We start from the raw sequence: 20,416 nt of genomic DNA, 5'->3' as shown, positions 1-20,416 counted from the left end.
GCATATTCCAGGTGCTCTGTGTCCCCGTTGGGACGGCGCATAAAGCACCTTGGGCCCAGACGCTGCAGCGACTGCGGCGTGCGTGTGGGTCCGGGACTACCGCGCCGACCGTGCACTGCCGGCCGGCCGCGATTTCTACTTTAATCCCCGGCTTTTGCGGCCTAGTATGGGATTCTCCCGCCCCCAGACCTGCCAGTCAGGGAAAAGGGCGGGACGGTCGGTATGACGCCGACAGTGAGGGCTGTAGTACATTGAGCTGTTCTCCGCCCCCCTCACTACCCACGCTGAGGCACCAGATTCCCGCACTTTTTTGTGACTACGCCCACGCCTCCCTCCTCCTCAGAGAACGCCGTCAGCCATGTTTTTCAGCAACTTCTGGCTGCAGCTGAGGGAGACCCGGGGCAGAGAAGGGCGGGATGGTCGGTATGTTGCCGACAGTGAGGGCTGGAGCACACCTCGCTGTCCTCCGCCCCCCCTCACTGATCACTATAGACCACCGGATTCCCGCAGACAGAGCCCTGCATCATAACGTAGGGAGGGCTGGAGCATACGTTGCTATCCTCCTTCCCCCTCACTGAGCACTGGGGGGCACCAGTTTTTCAAAGGTGGTCTTCCTAGGGTGTTGTCCCCCCCTTGGTGCCGCAGTGTATATATATATATATATATATATATATATATATATGTGTTTATTTATATATATATATGTGTTTATTTATATGGTATATGATTTCACTGTTCGGCAGCATTATTTGTTTTTGGCTGTATACCCTCACTGATTACTCTGCGGACGACAGGCTCCCTTCAGTGGTGGCTTCTTCCCACTCTTGTCAAAGGAAAAAGTCCTTCCTGCCCACATCCTGGCCTGTGGTCACGGCGGACGCGAGTCTGTCAGGGAGTCTTCCTCCGCCACAGGGCTCAGGGTACATGGACTCAGCAGAGTCTTCCCTCCAGATCAATGTTCTGGAGATAAGGGCAGTGTTCTAGCCCTAAAAGCGTTCCAGCCATGGCTGGAAGGCAGGCAGATCCGAATTCAGTCGGACAACGCCAAGGCGGTGGCATACATCAACCACCAAGGCGGCACAAGCAGTCGGCAAGCCTCCTTCCAGCAAGTCCGGCGGATTCTGCTGTGGGTGGAAGCCACAGCCTCCACCATCTCCGCAGTTCACATCCCGGGCGTAGAAAACTGGGAAGCAGACTTTCTCAGTCGCCAGGGCATGGACGCAGGGGAATGGTCTCTTCGACCGGACGTGTTTCAAGAGATTTGTTGCCGCTGGGGGAAGCCGGACGTCGACCTATTGGCGTCCCGGCACAACAACAAAGTCACGGCATTCATGGCACGTTCTCAAGATCACAAAGCTCTGGCGGCAGACGCATTAGTGCAGGATTGGTCGCAGTTTCCCTGCCTCACGTATTCCTCCTCTGGCACCGCTGCCCAGAGTGTTACGCAGGATCAGATCCGACAGCCACCGCGCCATCCTCGTCGCTCCAGACTGGCCGAGGAGGTCGTGGTACCCGGATCTGTGGCATCTCACGGTAGGCCAACCGTGGACACTACTAGACCGGCCAGACTTGCTGTCTCAAGGGCCGTTTTTTCCATCTGAATTCGGCGGCCCTCAACCTGATTGCGTGGCCATTGTGTCCCGGATCCTAGCGTCTTCAGGGTTATCTCAAGAGGTCATTGCCACTATGAGACAGGCCAGGAAACCAACGTCCGCCAAGATCTACCACAGGACGTGGAAGATCTTCTTATCCTGGTGCTCTGATCAGAGTTTTACTCTCTAGCCATTCGCCTTGCCCACTTTCTGTCCTTCCTTCAATCCGGAATGGAAAAGGGGGTTGTCTCTCGGTTCCCTTAAGGGACAAGTTTCGGCGCTTTCTGTGTTTTTTTCAAAAGCGTCTAGCCAAACTCCCTCAGGTACGCACGTTCCTGCAGGGGGTTTGCCACATAGTCCCTCCTTACAAGCGTCGACTAGAACCCTGGGATCGGAACAGGGTGATACCGGCTCTTCAGAAACCACCCTTCGAGCCAATGAGGGATATTCTCTTTCACGCCTTTCGCAGAAGGTGGTCTTCTTAGTGCAGTCACGTCACTCCGCAGAGTGTCTGACACAGCAGCGCTGTCATGCAAGTCCCCCTTCCTGGTGTTTCACCAGGACAAGCTGGTTCTGCGCTCGGTTCTGGAATTTCTCCCGAAGGTGGTATCCTCTGTTCATCTCAATCAGGATACCTTCTTACCTTCCTTTTGTTCTCATCCGGTTCACCAACGTGAAAAGGATTTGCACTTGTTAGGTCTATTGAGAGCACTCAAACTCTACATTTCTCGTACGGCGCTCCTGCGCCGCTCGGATGCGCTCTTTGTCCTTGTCGCTGGCCAGAGTAAAGGGTCGCAAGCTCCCAAGTCAACTTGGCTCGGTGGATCAAGGAACCAATTCTTGAAGCCTACCGTTCTGCTGGGCTTCCGGTTCCTTCAAGGCTGAAGGCCCATTCTCCCAGAGCCGTGGGTGCGTCCTGGGCGTTGCTGCACCAGGCTACGGCTCAGCAGGTGTGTCAGGCGACTACCTGGTTGAGTCTGCACGCTTTCACTGAGCACTATCTAGTGCATACCTACGCTCGGCAGATGCCAGCTTAGGTAGGCGAGTACTTCAGGCGGCGGTTGCCCACCTGTAGGAAGGAGCCGTTTTACGGCTCTTTTACCGAGGTATTCTTTTACCCACCCAGGGACTGCTTTTGGACGTCCCAATTGTCTGGGTCTCCCAATGGAGCGACAAAGAAGAAGGGAATTTTGTTTACTTACCGTAAATTCCTTTTCTTCTAGCTCAAATTGGGAGACCCAGCACCCGCCCCTGTTCCCTTCGGGCTGTTTGTTCTTTTGTGTACACATGTTGTTCAGATTGAACTGTTCTTGGTCATGGTTTCAGTTCTCCGAACATCCTTCGGATTGAATTTACCTTAGACCAATTTATAAGTTTCCTCCTCCCTGCTTTTGCACCAAAACTGAGGAGCCCGTGATGCACGGGAGGGTGTATAGCAGAGGGGAGGGGTTACACTTTTTAAAGTGTAATACTTTGTGTGGCCTCCGGAGGCAGTAGCTATACACCCAATTGTCTGGGTCTCCCAATAGGAGCTAGAAGAAAAGGAATTTACGGTAAGTAAACAAAATTCCCTTCTTTCCGCAGGTACCTGCGTTATTTCACTCCATTGACTGTATTGTAATCGTGAAATACCGCAGGGAATAACGCAGGTAGCAAATTATGTGCGTTTTCCTGCGTTATTCCTGCGGTTTTTTTTTTGCGTTTTTTGGGACATAGTGATCATCACTACCCTGCGTTTTGAGGAAAGTGATATCACTAGGACTGGAGGGGCAAGTTACGCATAGAGTAAACACACACATCACACTCACACACAGACATATATAATACACATAGGAATCAAACGTACATATTAAAAAAAAAAAACGTGGGCTCCGCCATATTTTTACCGTCCAGCCAAGGTAAGCACACAGCGGCAGCCCGGTATTCTCAGGCTGGCCAGGGCAAGGGCCATGGTTATTGCCCCCCTCCCGCAGCCGAGAATATCAGCCCACCGCTGCCCTGATGTCCCGGCATGTCCCCGGCTCTTCCCGATTGCCGTGGTGCTGTGGCAATCGGGGTAATAACGAGTTAATGGCAGCTATGCGCTGCCACTAAGTCCTAGGTTAATCATGGCAGTGTCTGTGAGACAGCTTCCATGATTAACCTGTAAGTACAGTGAATAAACACACACCGAAAAAATTCTTTATTTGAAATAAAACACACAAAAATCCCCTCTTTCACCACTTTATTAACCCCCCCCTCCAAACACACAGCTCCGGCGTAATCCACTGAGGTCCCTTGACACTTGCATAGTGATCCAGCCGCGTCTGACACATACTCAATGCAGCCCCATTCCGTGAATGAAGCTGCAGGGGTAACTCCAGGTCAGTTCTCACGGTCGGTGATGTTAACACATTACCGCTCGCGAGAACTTCAGGGCCTCTCAAGCGGTAATAGTGACGTCATTGACCGACAGTGACCTTGCGAGAACTCAGATCCAAGGTCCCGCAGAGTCACTGCTGTATGAGAAATTCTGGGGTGGGGGGGGGGACACAAACATCATAAAGCTGTAATATCTATCTATCCATCTATCCCTCTATTATCCATCTATCCCTCTATTATCCATCTAGCTATTATCTAATAATAATAGCTAATAGATTATTATTATCAGAAGGAAATGACAACACATTTTTTTTTTCTCAATGTGCTTTATTGCATTGCATGCATAAAAACACATGTACCAACCCACGGCAAAACCGATGCCGGATCCGTTTTATCCATGACGGCAAAAACCGGATGTGTGAAAGAGGCCTAAGACGTAGTTGACGCCTGTGCATAGCATTATTTCTAACACCAACTTTAAGACTCTGTCTTCCTTCATTGGACTGATGGATGCGCGATGCGAAGGCGGCGCATGCGCCCTCACATCCTCAGCACTCGTTGTGACAGCGGGAACACGCGCAGTCATACCAGAAGCCGAAACTGCCCCCAAAATCAAATCACCGGTCGCCTCTGAAGTGTGCAGCTCATCTTCTGGGTGCGGTAACTTGCGGGGGGCTGATCTTGGGGACGGGTGGTCTCCACTTTTGTTGTGACCACGCACGTTTTTGTTTTTGCTCCCGTTTTTTAGGAACAGAATTCAAGGATCTAAGACTTTTTCTCGCAAATATTGTTCACAAACTTGTCTAAATCTGTGTTAGTGATCACTTTTCTTTTGCCGAGATAATCCATTCACCTCTGTGTGGCAGATCAAGATGCAGCATCCGGTCACTAGACATGTTCAGTACTGGATAACTAAGTCTCTTTCTTTTCTTTTTACAGAAATTTGATTCCCATGAGAAGACCCTTATTGATATGTACAAACTCTGGAATAGGTAAGTGATTGTCCTATCCTTCTAATATAAGGTGACCAAAGTATAACCCAGTGCAGGCACTGTACACACACAGCATGTGAGTACCATGGGGGCACTGCGGCCCAGACCAGGGTGGGTGAGACCCTTCCATCACACCGGCAGTCTACTCTAAATTTAGGCCAGCAATGCGTAATCCTGGGAAATCCGACCTTGTTTTGCTGCTTTTCCTAAGATATGGCTGTGACTGGGTATGCGACAGAGCAGGAATGGACACCAGGCCGAGGAACAATCCAACGAGATTTGAGTGAGGGAGCATAGAACATCCAATATCCAAATGGTTTTTCTTTGTCGCTCCATTGGGAGACCCAGACAATTGGGTGTATAGGCTATGCCTCCGGAGGCCGCACAAAGTATTACACTAAAAGTGTTAAGCCCTCCCCTTCTGCCTATACACCCCCCGTGCTCCCACGGGCTCCTCAGTTTTTTGCTTTGTGCGAAGGAGGCAGACACGCACGCACAGCTCCACAGATTGGTCAGCAGCAGCTGCTGACCATGTCGGATGGAAGAAAAGTGGGCCCATATAGAGCCCCCAGCATGCTCCCTTCTCACCCCACTCTTGTCGGTGGTGTTGTAAGGTTGAGGTATCCATTGCGGGTACGGAGGCTGGAGCCCACATGCTGTTTTTCCTTCCCCATCCCCCTCAGGGCTCTGGGTGAAGTGGGATCCTATCGGTCTCCAGGCACTGAGACCGTGCTTCATCCACAACTCCTGTGGAGCCTGCTGGATAGGAGCCGGGTATCGTTCAGGGACATGGCCCTGCTACTTGGAGGTACTCTGTATCCCTGTGGGGACAGCGCACAGCAACACTCCAGCTTTGCTGGGTGTGCTAGTGCACCGGGGACCACGGCGCTGACCGGGTTAATATGTGCCATTACACACTCAGCGTTGCTGAGTGTGTTTATGTATAGGGACTGCCGCACTGACCGCCGCGGCCATGGAAACACTGCGGCGCGGCTGGGACTTGTAGTGCGCCGGGGACTTTCACGCCGGCCGCGCTTTTACGGCGGCCGCGTTTATTACTAGAGTCCCCGGCTTTTTGCGGCCTAGTTTCCTTTCCTCCCGCCCACAGCCCCTGACAGGCAGGGGAAGGGCGGGATGCTGCACAGAACGAGCAGCACTGAGGGCTGGAGCATGCTTTGCATACTCCACTCCCCTCACTGTGCACAGTGCGGGCACCAGTTCCCGCTCTTTCTGGGTCACGCCCACGGCTCCCTCCTCTCCTCAGGACGCCGGCAGCCATTCCTGTCAGCTCCTCGGACGCTGCAGAGGGGGACAAAGTCTGGGAGACCCAGGCAGGGACTCTGGTGGCCTCACAACCGCTTTAAGCGGGTGGTAAGCAGCACCTGTGGTGCTAGCCCCATTGTGCAGTAGTGTAACATTATATGTTTATGGTATATATGTTTTACACTGTATGGTGCACAGTTGATTTCTGGCTATATACCCTATTGTGTTACTCAGGGAAGATAATAGCATGGCACCCACGAAAGGCAGGGGTGCCAAAACACAGGCTTATTATGTTGCCTGCGCCGCATGTACGACCCCGCTACCGGCAGGTTCCACTGACCCTCATTGTGTGCACTGTTCGGCCCCTGTGGCACTTACTCAGCCGGAGCCTCTGCTAAGAGGGGCCCAGGGGGAGCCACCTGCTAACACTGTTCAGGTGACGGGGACGGAGTTTGCAAAACTCTCTGAGACTATGGCTAAGATACTAGAAGCCTTGCAGTCCAGGCCGGTATCTCAGCACAGGGACTCTGTTGAATCTTTGTTCCCTGGCCCACCTCAGCTGGACCAACAATGTCCTCCCGGGGTATCTCATGGATCCCAGGCTGAGGGTTCTGACACAGACCCCAGCCCCAGACCGACTAAGCGAGCTCGCTTAGATTTTCCCTCGACATCATCATATTGTGCAGGGTCTCAGAGGGGGGAATCTCTGGTTGATGATGCGGAGACAGCTGATCAGGATTCTGACCCTGAGGCCGCTCTCAATCTTGATACTCCGGACGGGGACGCCATAGTGAACGACCTTATTGCGTCCATCAATCGTATGTTGGATATTTCTCCCTCAGCTCCTCCGGTGGAGGAGTCAGCTTCTCAGCAGGAGAAATTCCGTTTCAGGTTTCCCAAGCGTACACAGAGTATGTTTCTGGACCACTCTGATTTCAGAGAGGCAGTCCAGAATCACCATGATTGTCCAGATAAGCGTTTTTCTAAGCGCCTTAAGGATACACGTTATCCTTTTCCCCCTGACGTGGTCAAAAGTTGGGCTCAGTGTCCCAAAGTGGATCCTCCAATCTCCAGACTGGCAGCTAGATCCATACTTGCAGTGGAAGATGGGGCTTCACTCAAAGATGCCACTGACAGGCAGATGGAGCTCTGGTTGAAATCCATCTATGAAGCTATCGGCGCTTCTTTTGCCCAAGCGTTCGCAGCCGTATGGGCGCTACAAGCTATCTCAGCAGGTCAAGCGCAAATTGATGCAGCCACACGCACGTCCGCGCCACAGGTGGCGTCCATAACCACTCAGACGTCGGCATTTGCGTCTTACGCTATTAATGCTGTCCTGGACTCTGCGAGCCGTACGGCGGTTGCAGCCGCCAATTCGGTGGTACTCCGCAGGGCCTTGTGGCTACGGGAATGGAAGGCAGATTCTGTTTCCAAAAAGCGCTTAACCAGTTTGCCAATTTCTGGCGACCGATTGTTTGGCGAGCGTTTGGATGAAATCATCAAACAATCCAAGGGAAAGGATACATCCTTACCCCAGCCCAAACCGAACATACCCCAACAGAGGAAGGGGCAGTCGAGGTTTCGGTCCTTTCGGGGCGCGGGCAGGTCCCAATTCTCCTCGTCCAAAAGGCCTCAGAAAGATCAAAGGAACTCTGACGCATGGCGGTCTAAGTCACGTCCTAAAAAGGCCACCGGAGGTGCCGCTACCAAAGCGGCTTCCTCATGACTTTCGGCCTCCTCACTCCGCATCTTCGGTCGGTGGCAGGCTCTCCCGCTTTTGCGACGCCTGGCTGCCACGGGTAAAAGACCGTTGGGTGAGAGACATTCTGTCTCACGGTTACAAGATAGAGTTCACCTCTCGTCCCCCGACTCGATTCTTCAGGTCATCCCCGCCTCCCGAGCGAGCCGAGGCTCTTCTGCAGGCGCTGGGCACTCTGAAGGCAGAAGGAGTGGTGGTCCCTGTTCCTCTTCAGCAACAGGGCCACGGTTTTTACTCCAACTTGTTTGTGGTCCCAAAGAAGGACGGGTCTTTCCGTCCTGTCCTGGACCTGAAATTTCTCAACAAACACGTAAAGACCAGGCGGTTCCGGATGGAATCCCTCCGCTCCGTCATCGCCTCAATGTCCCAAGGAGATTTCCTTGCATCGATCGATATCAAAGATGCTTATCTCCACGTACCGATTGCTCCAGAGCACCAGCGCTTCTTGCGCTTCGCCATAGAAAACGAACACCTGCAGTTCGTGGCACTGCCGTTCGGCCTGGCAACAGCCCCACGGGTTTTCACCAAGGTTATGGCTACTGTAGTAGCGGTCCTCCACTCTCAGGGTCACTCGGTGATCCCTTACTTGGACGATCTCCTGATCAAGGCACCCTCTCAAGAGGCATGCCAACACAGCCTGAACGTTACTCTGGAGACTCTCCAGAGTTTCGGGTGGATCATCAATTTTCCAAAGTCAAATCTGACACCGGCCCAATCGCTCACATACCTTGGCATGGAGTTTCATACCCTCTCAGCGCTAGTGAAGCTTCCGCTGATCAAGCAGCGGTCACTACAGACAGGGGTACAATCTCTCCTTCAAGGCCAGTCACACCCCTTGAGGCGCCTCATGCACTTCCTGGGGAAGATGGTGGCAGCAATGGAGGCAGTTCCTTTCGCGCAGTTTCACCTGCGTTCTCTTCAATGGGACATCCTACGCAAATGGGACAGGAAGCCGACGTCCCTCGACAGGAACGTCTCCCTCTCTCAGGCGACCAAAGCTTCCCTTCGGTGGTGGCTTCTTCCCACTTCATTATTGAAGGGGAAATCCTTCCTACCCCCATCCTGGGAGGTGGTCACGACGGACGCGAGTCTGTCAGGGTGGGGAGCGGTTTTTCTCCACCACAGGGCTCAGGGTACGTGGACCCAGCAAGAGTCCTCGCTTCAGATCAATGTTCTGGAAATACGGGCAGTGTATCTTGCCCTGAAAGCGTTCCAGCAGTGGCTGGAAGGCAAGCAGATCAGAATTCAGTCGGACAATTCCACAGCGGTGGCATACATCAACCACCAAGGCGGCACACGCAGTCGGCAAGCCTTCCAGGAAGTCCGGCGGATTTTGATGTGGGTGGAAGCCACGGCCTCCACCATCTCTGCAGTTCACATTCCAGGCGTGGAAAACTGGGAAGCAGATTATCTCAGTCGCCAGGGCATGGACGCAGGGGAATGGTCCCTTCACCCGGACGTGTTTCAGGAGATCTGTTGCCGCTGGGGGGTGCCGGACGTCGACCTCATGGCGTCCCGGCACAACAACAAGGTACCGACGTTCATGGCACGGTCTCAAGATCCCAGAGCTCTGGCGGCAGACGCCTTAGTTCAGGATTGGTCGCAGTTTCAGCTCCCTTATGTGTTTCCTCCGCTGGCACTGTTGCCCAGAGTGTTACGCAAGATCAGGGCCGACTGCCGCCGCGTCATCCTCGTCGCTCCAGACTGGCCGAGGCGGTCGTGGTACCCGGATCTGTGGCATCTCACGGTCGGCCAACCGTGGGCACTACCAGACCGACCAGACTTGCTATCTCAAGGGCCGTTTTTCCATCTGAATTCTGCGGCCCTCAACCTGACTGTGTGGCCATTGAGTCCTGGATCCTAGCGTCTTCAGGGTTATCTCAAGACGTCCTTGCCACTATGAGACAGGCTAGGAAACCAACGTCCGCCAAGATCTACCACAGGACGTGGAAAATATTCCTGTCGTGGTGCTCTGCTCAGGGTTTTTCTCCCTGGCCTTTTGCCTTGCCCACTTTTCTGTCCTTCCTTCAATCTGGACTGGAAAAGGGTTTGTCGCTCGGCTCCCTTAAGGGACAAGTCTCAGCGCTCTCTGTGTTTTTCCAGAAGCGCCTAGCCAGACTTCCACAGGTACGCACGTTCCTGCAGGGGGTTTGTCACATCGTTCCTCCTTACAAGCGGCCGTTAGAACCCTGGGATCTGAACAGGGTGCTGCTGGTTCTTCAGAAACCACCATTCGAGCCAATGAGAGATATTTCTCTCTCACGCCTTTCGCAGAAAGTGGTTTTTCTAGTAGCAGTCACTTCACTTCGGAGAGTGTCTGAGCTAGCAGCGCTGTCATGCAAAGCCCCTTTCCTGGTTTTTCACCAGGACAAGGTGGTTCTGCGTCCGGTTCCGGAATTTCTCCCTAAGGTGGTATCCCCCTTTCATCTCAATCAGGATATCTCCTTACCTTCTTTTTGTCCTCATCCAGTTCACCAATGTGAAAAGGATTTGCACTTGTTAGATCTGGTGAGAGCACTCAGACTCTACATTTCTCGTACGGCGCCCCTGCGCCGCTCGGATGCACTCTTTGTCCTTGTCGCTGGCCAGCGTAAAGGGTCACAGGTTTCCAAATCAACCTTGGCTCGGTGGATCAAGGAGCCAATTCTCGAAGCCTACCGTTCGGCTGGGCTTCCGGTTCCCTCAGGGCTGAAGGCCCATTCTACCAGAGCCGTGGGCGCGTCCTGGGCTTTGAGGCACCAGGCTACGGCTCAGCAGGTGTGTCAGGCGGCTACCTGGTCGAGCCTGCACACTTTCACGAAACACTATCAGGTGCATACCTATGCTTCGGCGGATGCCAGCCTAGGTAGACGAGTCCTTCAGGCGGCGGTTGCCCACCTGTAGGAAGAGGCCGTTTTACGGCTCTCTTACGAGGTATTATTTTACCCACCCAGGGACTGCTTTTGGACGTCCCAATTGTCTGGGTCTCCCAATGGAGCGACAAAGAAGAAGGGAATTTTGTTTACTTACCGTAAATTCCTTTTCTTCTAGCTCCAATTGGGAGACCCAGCGCCCGCCCCTGTTTTTTTGTGTACACATGTTGTTCATGTTGAATGGTTTCAGTTCTCCGATATTCCTTCGGATTGAAGTTACTTTAAACCAGTTTATAATTCTTTTTCCTCCTTCTTGCTTTTGCAACAAAACTGAGGAGCCCGTGGGAGCACGGGGGGTGTATAGGCAGAAGGGGAGGGGCTTAACACTTTTAAGTGTAATACTTTGTGCGGCCTCCGGAGGCATAGCCTATACACCCAATTGTCTGGGTCTCCCAATTGGAGCTAGAAGAAAAGGAATTTACGGTAAGTAAACAAAATTCCCTTCTTTAGAGTCCACACAAAGGAAACAGATCCGGGGGAGCCACCCAGCAATTCGACGCCAATGAAAATGCAACAACAGTCCTTAGATGAGTTCCTTAAATCCAGCAGCGTGGCCGAGACAACACAATCCCACATGCCAGCCTATCTTCAATGTCCCTTGGGCACCAGGACCTGGCCTCAGCAACAGATCCTAGCCCTTCACCGAACAAAGCATCAAATGACACAAAACATGTGGCTGAATTTTCCACCTCTCCTTAGAGCCACCCCCTGGATGGGAAAGGCGTTCACACCCACTTTTGAGTATGTGGCTTTATACGGAGAAGTTTCCAGAAACTACAGGCTGGTATTGGATGAGTCCCATGCGGAGAAGAACAAAGACACAGTTGCCCACTAGATGTTGACCTAGGCCTGATTACATTAAAGTCCAGACATGTAGGCCAGAGAGGGACACACTGTTACAATGGCCCCAATCCTTTATAAAGAAAGAGTCATGGTCTTCAGCTCTTCTGTATGGGCATCTTCTTGAGGACCACGCCCAGTTGGCTAAAAAACCCCATAGATTTACATATAGAGAAGAGGGTCCAGCAATGGAGAGGAACAGGAACAATAAAAATCAGAGCACCAAGTTAAATGGGGTTATTCTCAAAAAAGCAAGTTATCCCCATTCCATCTGCTAAGGGGTCACTTACTGATCATTGGGGTCCCCACTGATGCCAAGAGCAAGGCTTTGTCTGCGTTGACATTCATATATACACTCCATTCATTCTCTATGGGAGTGCCGAATATTGTAATGGTCCTATAGAGAGTGATTGGTGTGCACCATCCATATAGAGTATTTTGTCCCTGTTAGATGTGGTTCTGCAGAGCACCGTTGTCTGGATTGGAGGAGGGGGGAGTGGCAGCAGTCGGACCCCCACCAGTAAGCACATTATAGCTGGGGTCACACATAACGACAACGACGTCGCTGCAACGTCACCATATTCTGTGACGTAGCAGCGACCATAGATGATCGTTAGTAAGCTGTCAAACATGTTATAAAAAGCAGCGACGGAGCAGCGATCATAGCGACGTCGACGGTCGTTGTGTGGTTTCAGACGTAGCGTAGCGTCCCTGCTGCGGTGTCAAACACAAGGATTATCAGCTTATCAGCATGGCGCAGTGGGATAGCAGCAATCAAAAAATGACCTGGAGCATTCAGGAGCGAGCAACGATTTCGCAGCAGGGGTCTGATCGTTGTTATGTAATCAAAAATAGAGTCTGGCTCACCCAAAAAGATTGGTGCCTCCGAGAAAAACAACTGGGTAATCAAAAACAAACTCGGGCACACAGAAAAGGTAAGAGTCTGAAACAATGCTTCTTTTGAATTTCAGTAGACTTTTTTATTGATGCAAAGGACTAGACAAAAATTCTGACGTTTCGGCCTGCACACATAGGCCTTCCTCAGAAATGGTCTGTGATACAATATTTACAGAAAAAAGAAGAACAAAATTAGAACATGTACAAGTATACATACAATAAACCAATATCATGGTGTAAGATAGTAAGTGCTAGCATCAATAAGCCTATATGCACTGATACTAGAAAAATAGATACATCGCAAGAAAAAATGTCAATATCATAGAAGGTATACCGTGAACAAGGATATATCATGTTAAGAGGAGGTTTACAATAATGAAGACCATCCTAACAGAGGCAGTATGGAAGAAAAATTGGGGTATACCTATATGAGAGGTGGAAGAGCTCTGTAATTGAGTTAATGCTCAAAGAGAAAACATCATATTCGGTAAGAATGCCTAAAAATAGAAATATGTAAATAAACAAAGCCGGCTTAAGGTAAAAAATTAAGGGAAAGAGTTGTAAGTCATAAGTGCAGACACCTTTGTGGCAAGGAGTAATGAGAAATCAAGGAAGAAGAATCAACCCAGAGAGGGGAGCAGAGGAAAGGGCGGGAATTGTTATAGAACAGGAATGAGGACTAAGAGGGAGGAGGCGAGTTCAGAGAACGGAGGAAAAATAGGAAGAGAGATCAGGAATAAAAAGAGAAAAAGAGAAGGAAAGAAGAAGAAAAAGAAAAGAAAAAAGAAAAAGGAAAAAATTGGGTGCTGTATTTGCGCAAATGAAAACTGATGCTCAGGGTACCTTTGTAAACATCAAATGCTGCAGCGGGTTACACTTCAGTAGTATATGGCTACCAGCGGGGGTCAGTATTTTTAATACTACAAAGAGAGATGTATCAGTTATGTACAATGTCAAAAATCCACCGTTATAAGATGTGACTGCTATGGAGTTGATACATACCCACTCAAAGTTTATGTGATAGCAAGACTATCAATCCGGCACATGCAGGTGCCCTTATGTGTGGTCTAAATATGTGAAGGTAGACGGAGTCCACTAACAGTAGCCTTCTATAATGGAGGGATCATACCGCTGACAGGTCAACACATACCGCTCAATGTCACTACTTAGCAAGAAGATTCACTGACTCTCTAGAAGTCGGGCCGATGCCCAAAATGCTCAGTACTTAATGTTAGTAATCTGTGAATATACAAACAGATATATGGTGGTAGATGTATGTCATTAGTACCAATGTCGTATAAAAGGAGGACTAGTAACATATGACCAACCTTGATCCTAATTTACAATGAAGCCAGTCAATCCTGAAGCAGGAAATACGATAAGGAAAGTAAAATAGGTTCCTATGAGGATAAAGCAAAGGGCAAGATAAAAGACCAGATGATAGCAGAAGCAATAGGAGAGGAGTGATCAGTACCTGGTGCCGGAGAAACTCCAAAATGAATGCCGGTATGTGTCCTTGCCTGCGGTGCACATGGTGACCAGGAAAGAGGCCTATTTAAAGAGGGGCATGATTGGTGAGATGAATCACCTGTTTGATGAAAGCCAGGACCGGACTGTGGCACGTCATCGGCCCCGGCGCAGAGAGACCGTGAAGATCACTCAGCGCAGGCGCCGACAAAGGCCACAGCCGCTCCGTGCATGTGACCGCTGATAGACAGGAACAGGAAGTGGCGTGAAACGCAAACGTGGAACGCTTCAGTCACGCATGCGCAGAGGGGTCAAAGGACCGCTCGGCGCATGCGCAAGTGGCGGCCCCTGTGTACAAGTGAAATACGGAGGGAGTGGGCCGAGCGCAGGCGCAGACCGGCCGGAGAACCGGCCGAGACCGCGCACGCGCGGGCACACTGACGTCCAGAGATGGTGAATGTTGCTGATAGGGAAACTGTGCCGTGACGGACTCGTGGGTGAAGAATTTACAGCGCCTGAAACAAAAAGAGACAAAAATAAGAACCCATATACGAATACAGGGAAACCCTATATAGGAGAAAGAAGCACCCTTGGCCATCACACTCGAAAGAATTTTGAATCCTTTCGTACCACTCATAAGATCATACATTAAAGATACCAATGATTTCCTACAATTTCTTAGGACAACTAATTACATCTCCGGCGATGACATTCTGGTCACTCTTGATGTGACAAGTCTATACACAAGCATAAGACATACACAAGGCATTGAGGCGGTTGACTCTTTTCTGGAACAACAGGATACACTATCTATTCAACAAAGAAAGTTGGTCATTGATCTTTTGACTATAATATTACACAACAACTTCTTCCTGTTTCAAGATCAGTATTACATGCAGGTACAAGGGACTGCGATGGGATCGAATGTAGCGCCCCCTTATGCCAACATTTTTATGGCGCATTTTGAGGACACCTTCGTCTATCCCCATCCAATGTTCTCGTCACATGTCGTCGCATGGCGGCGATACATAGATGACATTTTTATGATATGGCGTGGCGATTCCTCCAGTTTGAACACATTTTATTTAGATCTGAATAGTTGTTTGCCGAATTTGAGCTTTACTTTACATTCGGACACACATGAAATTAATTTTCTTGATGTTCTCATTTTGAAGTCCCCTAGTGGAGTCATTTCTACCGATCTATACACCAAGCCCACAGACAAGAACAGTTTGTTGCATTTCACCAGTTCCCATCCCAGGCACATTAAACGGGCCCTTCCAACATCTCAAATTAAACGAGTCGAACGGATAGTGTCTGATCCTCTTCTAAGAGGAAGACGTATGGCTGAAATGAGCAATAAATTTGTCGCTAGGGGTTATCCCCAGCGTATTGCCGTACCACAACCCATTACCAGACCACATAGTCCACAATCGGGTCCTAGAGTACCTTTTGTAGCTACCTACCATCCTTTTCTGGCACAAGTGAGGGGTTCCATACTGAAACATTGGCCACTTTTGGGCACAGCATACCCGAATATTCCGGAGTTTATTAATAGACCCCTTTTCTGTAATAAGCGTCCCAAAAATTTGAGGGATACACTGGTACGTGCGGACATTGGCTCACTAAAGAGAGAGAAACGACAGATGACACTACAGACGGCTCGTTCTGGGAACTTCCCGTGTTTACATTGTATACAATGTTCTAACATCACTAAAGGCAGCACTTTCACCCATCCCCGGACAGGGCGGATATTTCATATTAAGGACTTTTTTACGTGCGATTCATCTTTTGTGATCTATTTGATCAAATGTCCCTGCGGTCTCGGGTATGTTGGGGAGACCACCCAACATATCCGAGACCGGATAAGTAAACATAAATCAACAATTAGGTGCAAACAGACACTTTTGCCCATTCCTGCTCACTTCATACAAGCCGGTCACACTGTAGCACAATTACGCTACCAGGTTTTAGAACAGGTCTTAGCACCCAGGAGGGGGGGGAACAGATTACAGAAGTTAAAGGAGCGCGAAGCGTACTGGATATATACGCTACAGACACTAGAACCGTTGGGGTTAAACCGTGAATATGAGGTTTTTTATTAAACATCTCATTAAATAATGTTTTTCTTAATTTTCACATGTACCTAATTCTTATACACCTTCTTGTCATTTGGCTTTTCCGTTTTATTCATCAATCTTAAACTTGTGCTTCTTTCTCCTATATAGGGTTTCCCTGTATTCGTATATGGGTTCTTATTTTTGTCTCTTTTTGTTTCAGGCGCTGTAAATTCTTCACCCACGAGTCCGTCACGGCACAGTTTCCCTATCAGCAACATTCACCATCTCTGGACGTCAGTGTGCCCGCGCGTGCGCGGTCTCGGCCGGTTCTCCGGCCGGTCTGCGCCTGCGCTCGGCCCACTCCCTCCGTATTTCACTTGTACACAGGGGCCGCCACTTGCGCATGCGCCGAGCGGTCCTTTGACCCCTCTGCGCATGCGTGACTGAAGCGTTCCACGTTTGCGTTTCACGCCACTTCCTGTTCCTGTCTATCAGCGGTCACATGCACGGAGCGGCTGTGGCCTTTGTCGGCGCCTGCGCTGAGTGATCTTCACGGTCTCTCTGCGCCGGGGCCGATGACGTGCCACAGTCCGGTCCTGGCTTTCATCAAACAGGTGATTCATCTCACCAATCATGCCCCTCTTTAAATAGGCCTCTTTCCTGGTCACCATGTGCACCGCAGGCAAGGACACATACCGGCATTCATTTTGGAGTTTCTCCGGCACCAGGTACTGATCACTCCTCTCCTATTGCTTCTGCTATCATCTGGTCTTTTATCTTGCCCTTTGCTTTATCCTCATAGGAACCTATTTTACTTTCCTTATCGTATTTCCTGCTTCAGGATTGACTGGCTTCATTGTAAATTAGGATCAAGGTTGGTCATATGTTACTAGTCCTCCTTTTATACGACATTGGTACTAATGACATACATCTACCACCATATATCTGTTTGTATATTCACAGATTACTAACATTAAGTACTGAGCATTTTGGGCATCGGCCCGACTTCTAGAGAGTCAGTGAATCTTCTTGCTAAGTAGTGACATTGAGCGGTATGTGTTGACCTGTCAGCGGTATGATCCCTCCATTATAGAAGGCTACTGTTAGTGGACTCCGTTTACCTTCACATATTTAGACCACACATAAGGGCACCTGCATGTGCCGGATTGATAGTCTTGCTATCACATAAACTTTGAGTGGGTATGTATCAACTCCATAGCAGTCACATCTTATAACGGTGGATTTTTGACATTGTACATAACTGATACATCTCTCTTTGTAGTATTAAAAATACTGACCCCCGCTGGTAGCCATATACTACTGAAGTGTAACCCGCTGCAGCATTTGATGTTTACAAAGGTACCCTGAGCATCAGTTTTCATTTGCGCAAATACAGCACCCAATTTTTTCCTTTTTCTTTTTTCTTTTCTTTTTTCTTCTTCTTTCCTTCTCTTTTTCTCTTTTTATTCCTGATCTCTCTTCCTATTTTTCCTCCGTTCTCTGAACTCGCCTCCTCCCTCTTAGTCCTCATTCCTGTTCTATAACAATTCCCGCCCTTTCCTCTGCTCCCCTCTCTGGGTTGATTCTTCTTCCTTGATTTCTCATTACTCCTTGCCACAAAGGTGTCTGCACTTATGACTTACAACTCTTTCCCTTAATTTTTTACCTTAAGCCGGCTTTGTTTATTTACATATTTCTATTTTTAGGCATTCTTACCGAATATGATGTTTTCTCTTTGAGCATTAACTCAATTACAGAGCTCTTCCACCTCTCATATAGGTATACCCCAATTTTTCTTCCATACTGCCTCTGTTAGGATGGTCTTCATTATTGTAAACCTCCTCTTAACATGATATATCCTTGTTCACGGTATACCTTCTATGATATTGACATTTTTTCTTGCGATGTATCTATTTTTCTAGTATCAGTGCATATAGGCTTATTGATGCTAGCACTTACTATCTTACACCATGATATTGGTTTATTGTATGTATACTTGTACATGTTCTAATTTTGTTCTTCTTTTTTCTGTAAATATTGTATCACAGACCATTTCTGAGGAAGGCCTATGTGTGCAGGCCGAAACGTCAGAATTTTTGTCTAGTCCTTTGCATCAATAAAAAAGTCTACTGAAATTCAAAAGAAGCATTGTTTCAGACTCTTACCTTTTCTGTGTGCCCGAGTTTGTTTTTGATCGTTGTTATGTGTCACACACAGCGACGTCGCTGTTGAGGTCGCTGCAACGTCACAGAATATGGTGACGTTGCAGCGACGTCGTTGTCGTTATGTGTGACACCAGCTTATCACCTATCCTTGAGATAAGTGATCTGTCTACAGATTGGAATGTGGATTTCTCTGCAGCGGAAATGAAGCTGCCATAATAATGATTTGGAGACCAGACGTGTTGTTGTTTGATAAGGGGGATGTGACACCAGATTATAGGGCTGTGAACCACAAAACAATATTAATGTGATTCTTTCTGTATTCGCAGAAGAGACCAGCAGAGCAAAAAGAAGGCACGGAGCAAGAAAACAAGCGAGCAGAATCCCACCAGCTCCGAATCCTCTGAGAACAAGGGTACAGGTAAGAAGGGGGCACATATTTTGGGAGAATCCTTGTTGAATGTAATGGCTTGGAGGGAACCTGTCAGGTTCCGTTTGGCCTCTAACCTAGTAGCAGGCACATGCGTGGGCCAAAATTCCCTGCCTAACCATCCCTGTCTAATGCTATTGTCAAAAAACAATGTTTAACAAAAATGATCTATAAGGTTCGTTTTCCCTATGTGAATTTGGCCTGTGACTAGTTGCAGGGGCGTTGATTCCCCCGACTAGTCGGCCCATTAGGCATGTTATCACGCCTCTGTGGGCTCGATAACATGCTTTAGAAAAATGCCGTCTTTGTCAGTGCTATACAAAACCATGCACGCGTGTAGCTTTGTTCCCCTCAGCATTGAGAGCTGGGTGTTCGCGTCTCGGCTTCAGAGAGGCTCACTACGCATGAGCGGAAGTTGACAGCACTTCCGGTCATGCGCACTACGCCACTCTAAAGCCGGGACGCGAACACCCGGATTCAGAGTAGTTCACGTAACCGGAAGTGCGGACGACTTGAAATCATGCGCACTACGCCTCTCTGAAGCCGGGATGCGAACACCTTGATTCAGTATAGTTGACAAATACAGAAGTGCGTACGACTTCCAGTCATGCGCAGTGAGCTTTTCTGAAGACGGGACGCGAGCGCCCGGCCTCAGAGAATCTCAGTGCTGAGGGGAACAAAGCCGCGCTGACAGACAGGGGTGTGATAACATGCTTAGTAGGCCGACTAGAGCCGCCGCTGCACTTCGCCATTCTGATTTGGTCCCACTCTGCCATCTTGTAACCGCAACGCCTGACTGACTGGAAGTCACAAGCTCTTGTTTGTAAATCTATGAGGGCCTCGTTCTGGCGCTCATAGACTTACATTGTGTCCTGTCTGCCCAGTAAACACTGAAGCGATCCAGTTGTTCACTAACCGCAGAACAGGACTGGAGCGGTGCTGAGAACAGAAGACGACAGTGAATGGTATTTTACAGGCGGAGAACAGACATTGGTGATACCACTCAGATCATGAATTAAAAAAATACGGAGTGGTGCTTTAAGGGAAATGGCTGTTTCGAGAGAACAAAATATGTGTGTATGTACAGTACAGACTAAAGGTTTGGACACACCTTCTCATTCAAAGAGTTTTCTTTATTTTCATGACTCTGAAAATTGTAGATTCACATTGAAGGCATCAAAACTATGAATTAACACATGTGGAATGAAATACTTGAAGTGTGAAACAACTGAAAATATGTCTTATATTCTAGGTTCTTCAAAGTAGCCACCTTTTGCTTTCATTACTGCCTTGCACACTCTTGGCATTCTCTTGATGAACTTCAAGAGGTAGTCACCGGAAATGGTCTTCCAACAGTCTTGAAGGAGTTCCCAGAGATGCTTAGCACTTGTTGGCCATTTGCCTTCACTCTGCGGTCCAGCTCACCCCAAACCATCTCGATTGGGTTCAGGTCTGGTGACTCTGGAGGCCAGGTCATCTGGCGTAGCACCCCACCATTCTCCTTAGTCAAATAGCCCTTACACAGCCTGGAGGTGTGTTTGGGGTCATTGTCCTGTTGAAAAATAAATGATGGTCCAACTAAACGCAAACAGGATGAAATAGCAGGCCACTGCAAGATGCTGTGGTAGCCATGCTGGTTCTGTATGCCTTAAATTTTGAATAAATCCCCAAGAGTGTCACC

General features: G+C 49.2%; 1 protein-coding gene across 8 annotated transcripts in view; it reads left to right on the top strand.

The window, feature by feature from the left end:
• Positions 1-20,416, top strand: part of TCOF1 (treacle ribosome biogenesis factor 1) — a 311,423-nt gene that overhangs the window by 19,355 nt on the left and 271,652 nt on the right. For all 8 annotated transcript variants that reach the window (XM_075344358.1, XM_075344353.1, XM_075344354.1 and 5 more), the window contains exons 2-3: positions 4,893-4,945; positions 18,635-18,726. In XM_075344358.1, coding sequence (XP_075200473.1) covers positions 4,893-4,945; positions 18,635-18,726 — 145 coding nt within the window. The remainder of the gene's footprint in view (positions 1-4,892; positions 4,946-18,634; positions 18,727-20,416) is intronic.

This window comes from Anomaloglossus baeobatrachus, chromosome 4 (genome assembly GCF_048569485.1).
Source record: "Anomaloglossus baeobatrachus isolate aAnoBae1 chromosome 4, aAnoBae1.hap1, whole genome shotgun sequence".
Classification (NCBI taxonomy): Eukaryota; Metazoa; Chordata; class Amphibia; order Anura; family Aromobatidae; genus Anomaloglossus; species Anomaloglossus baeobatrachus.
Note: the sequence above shows the minus strand (reverse complement) of the source record. Positions and strands in the feature narration are given on the sequence as shown.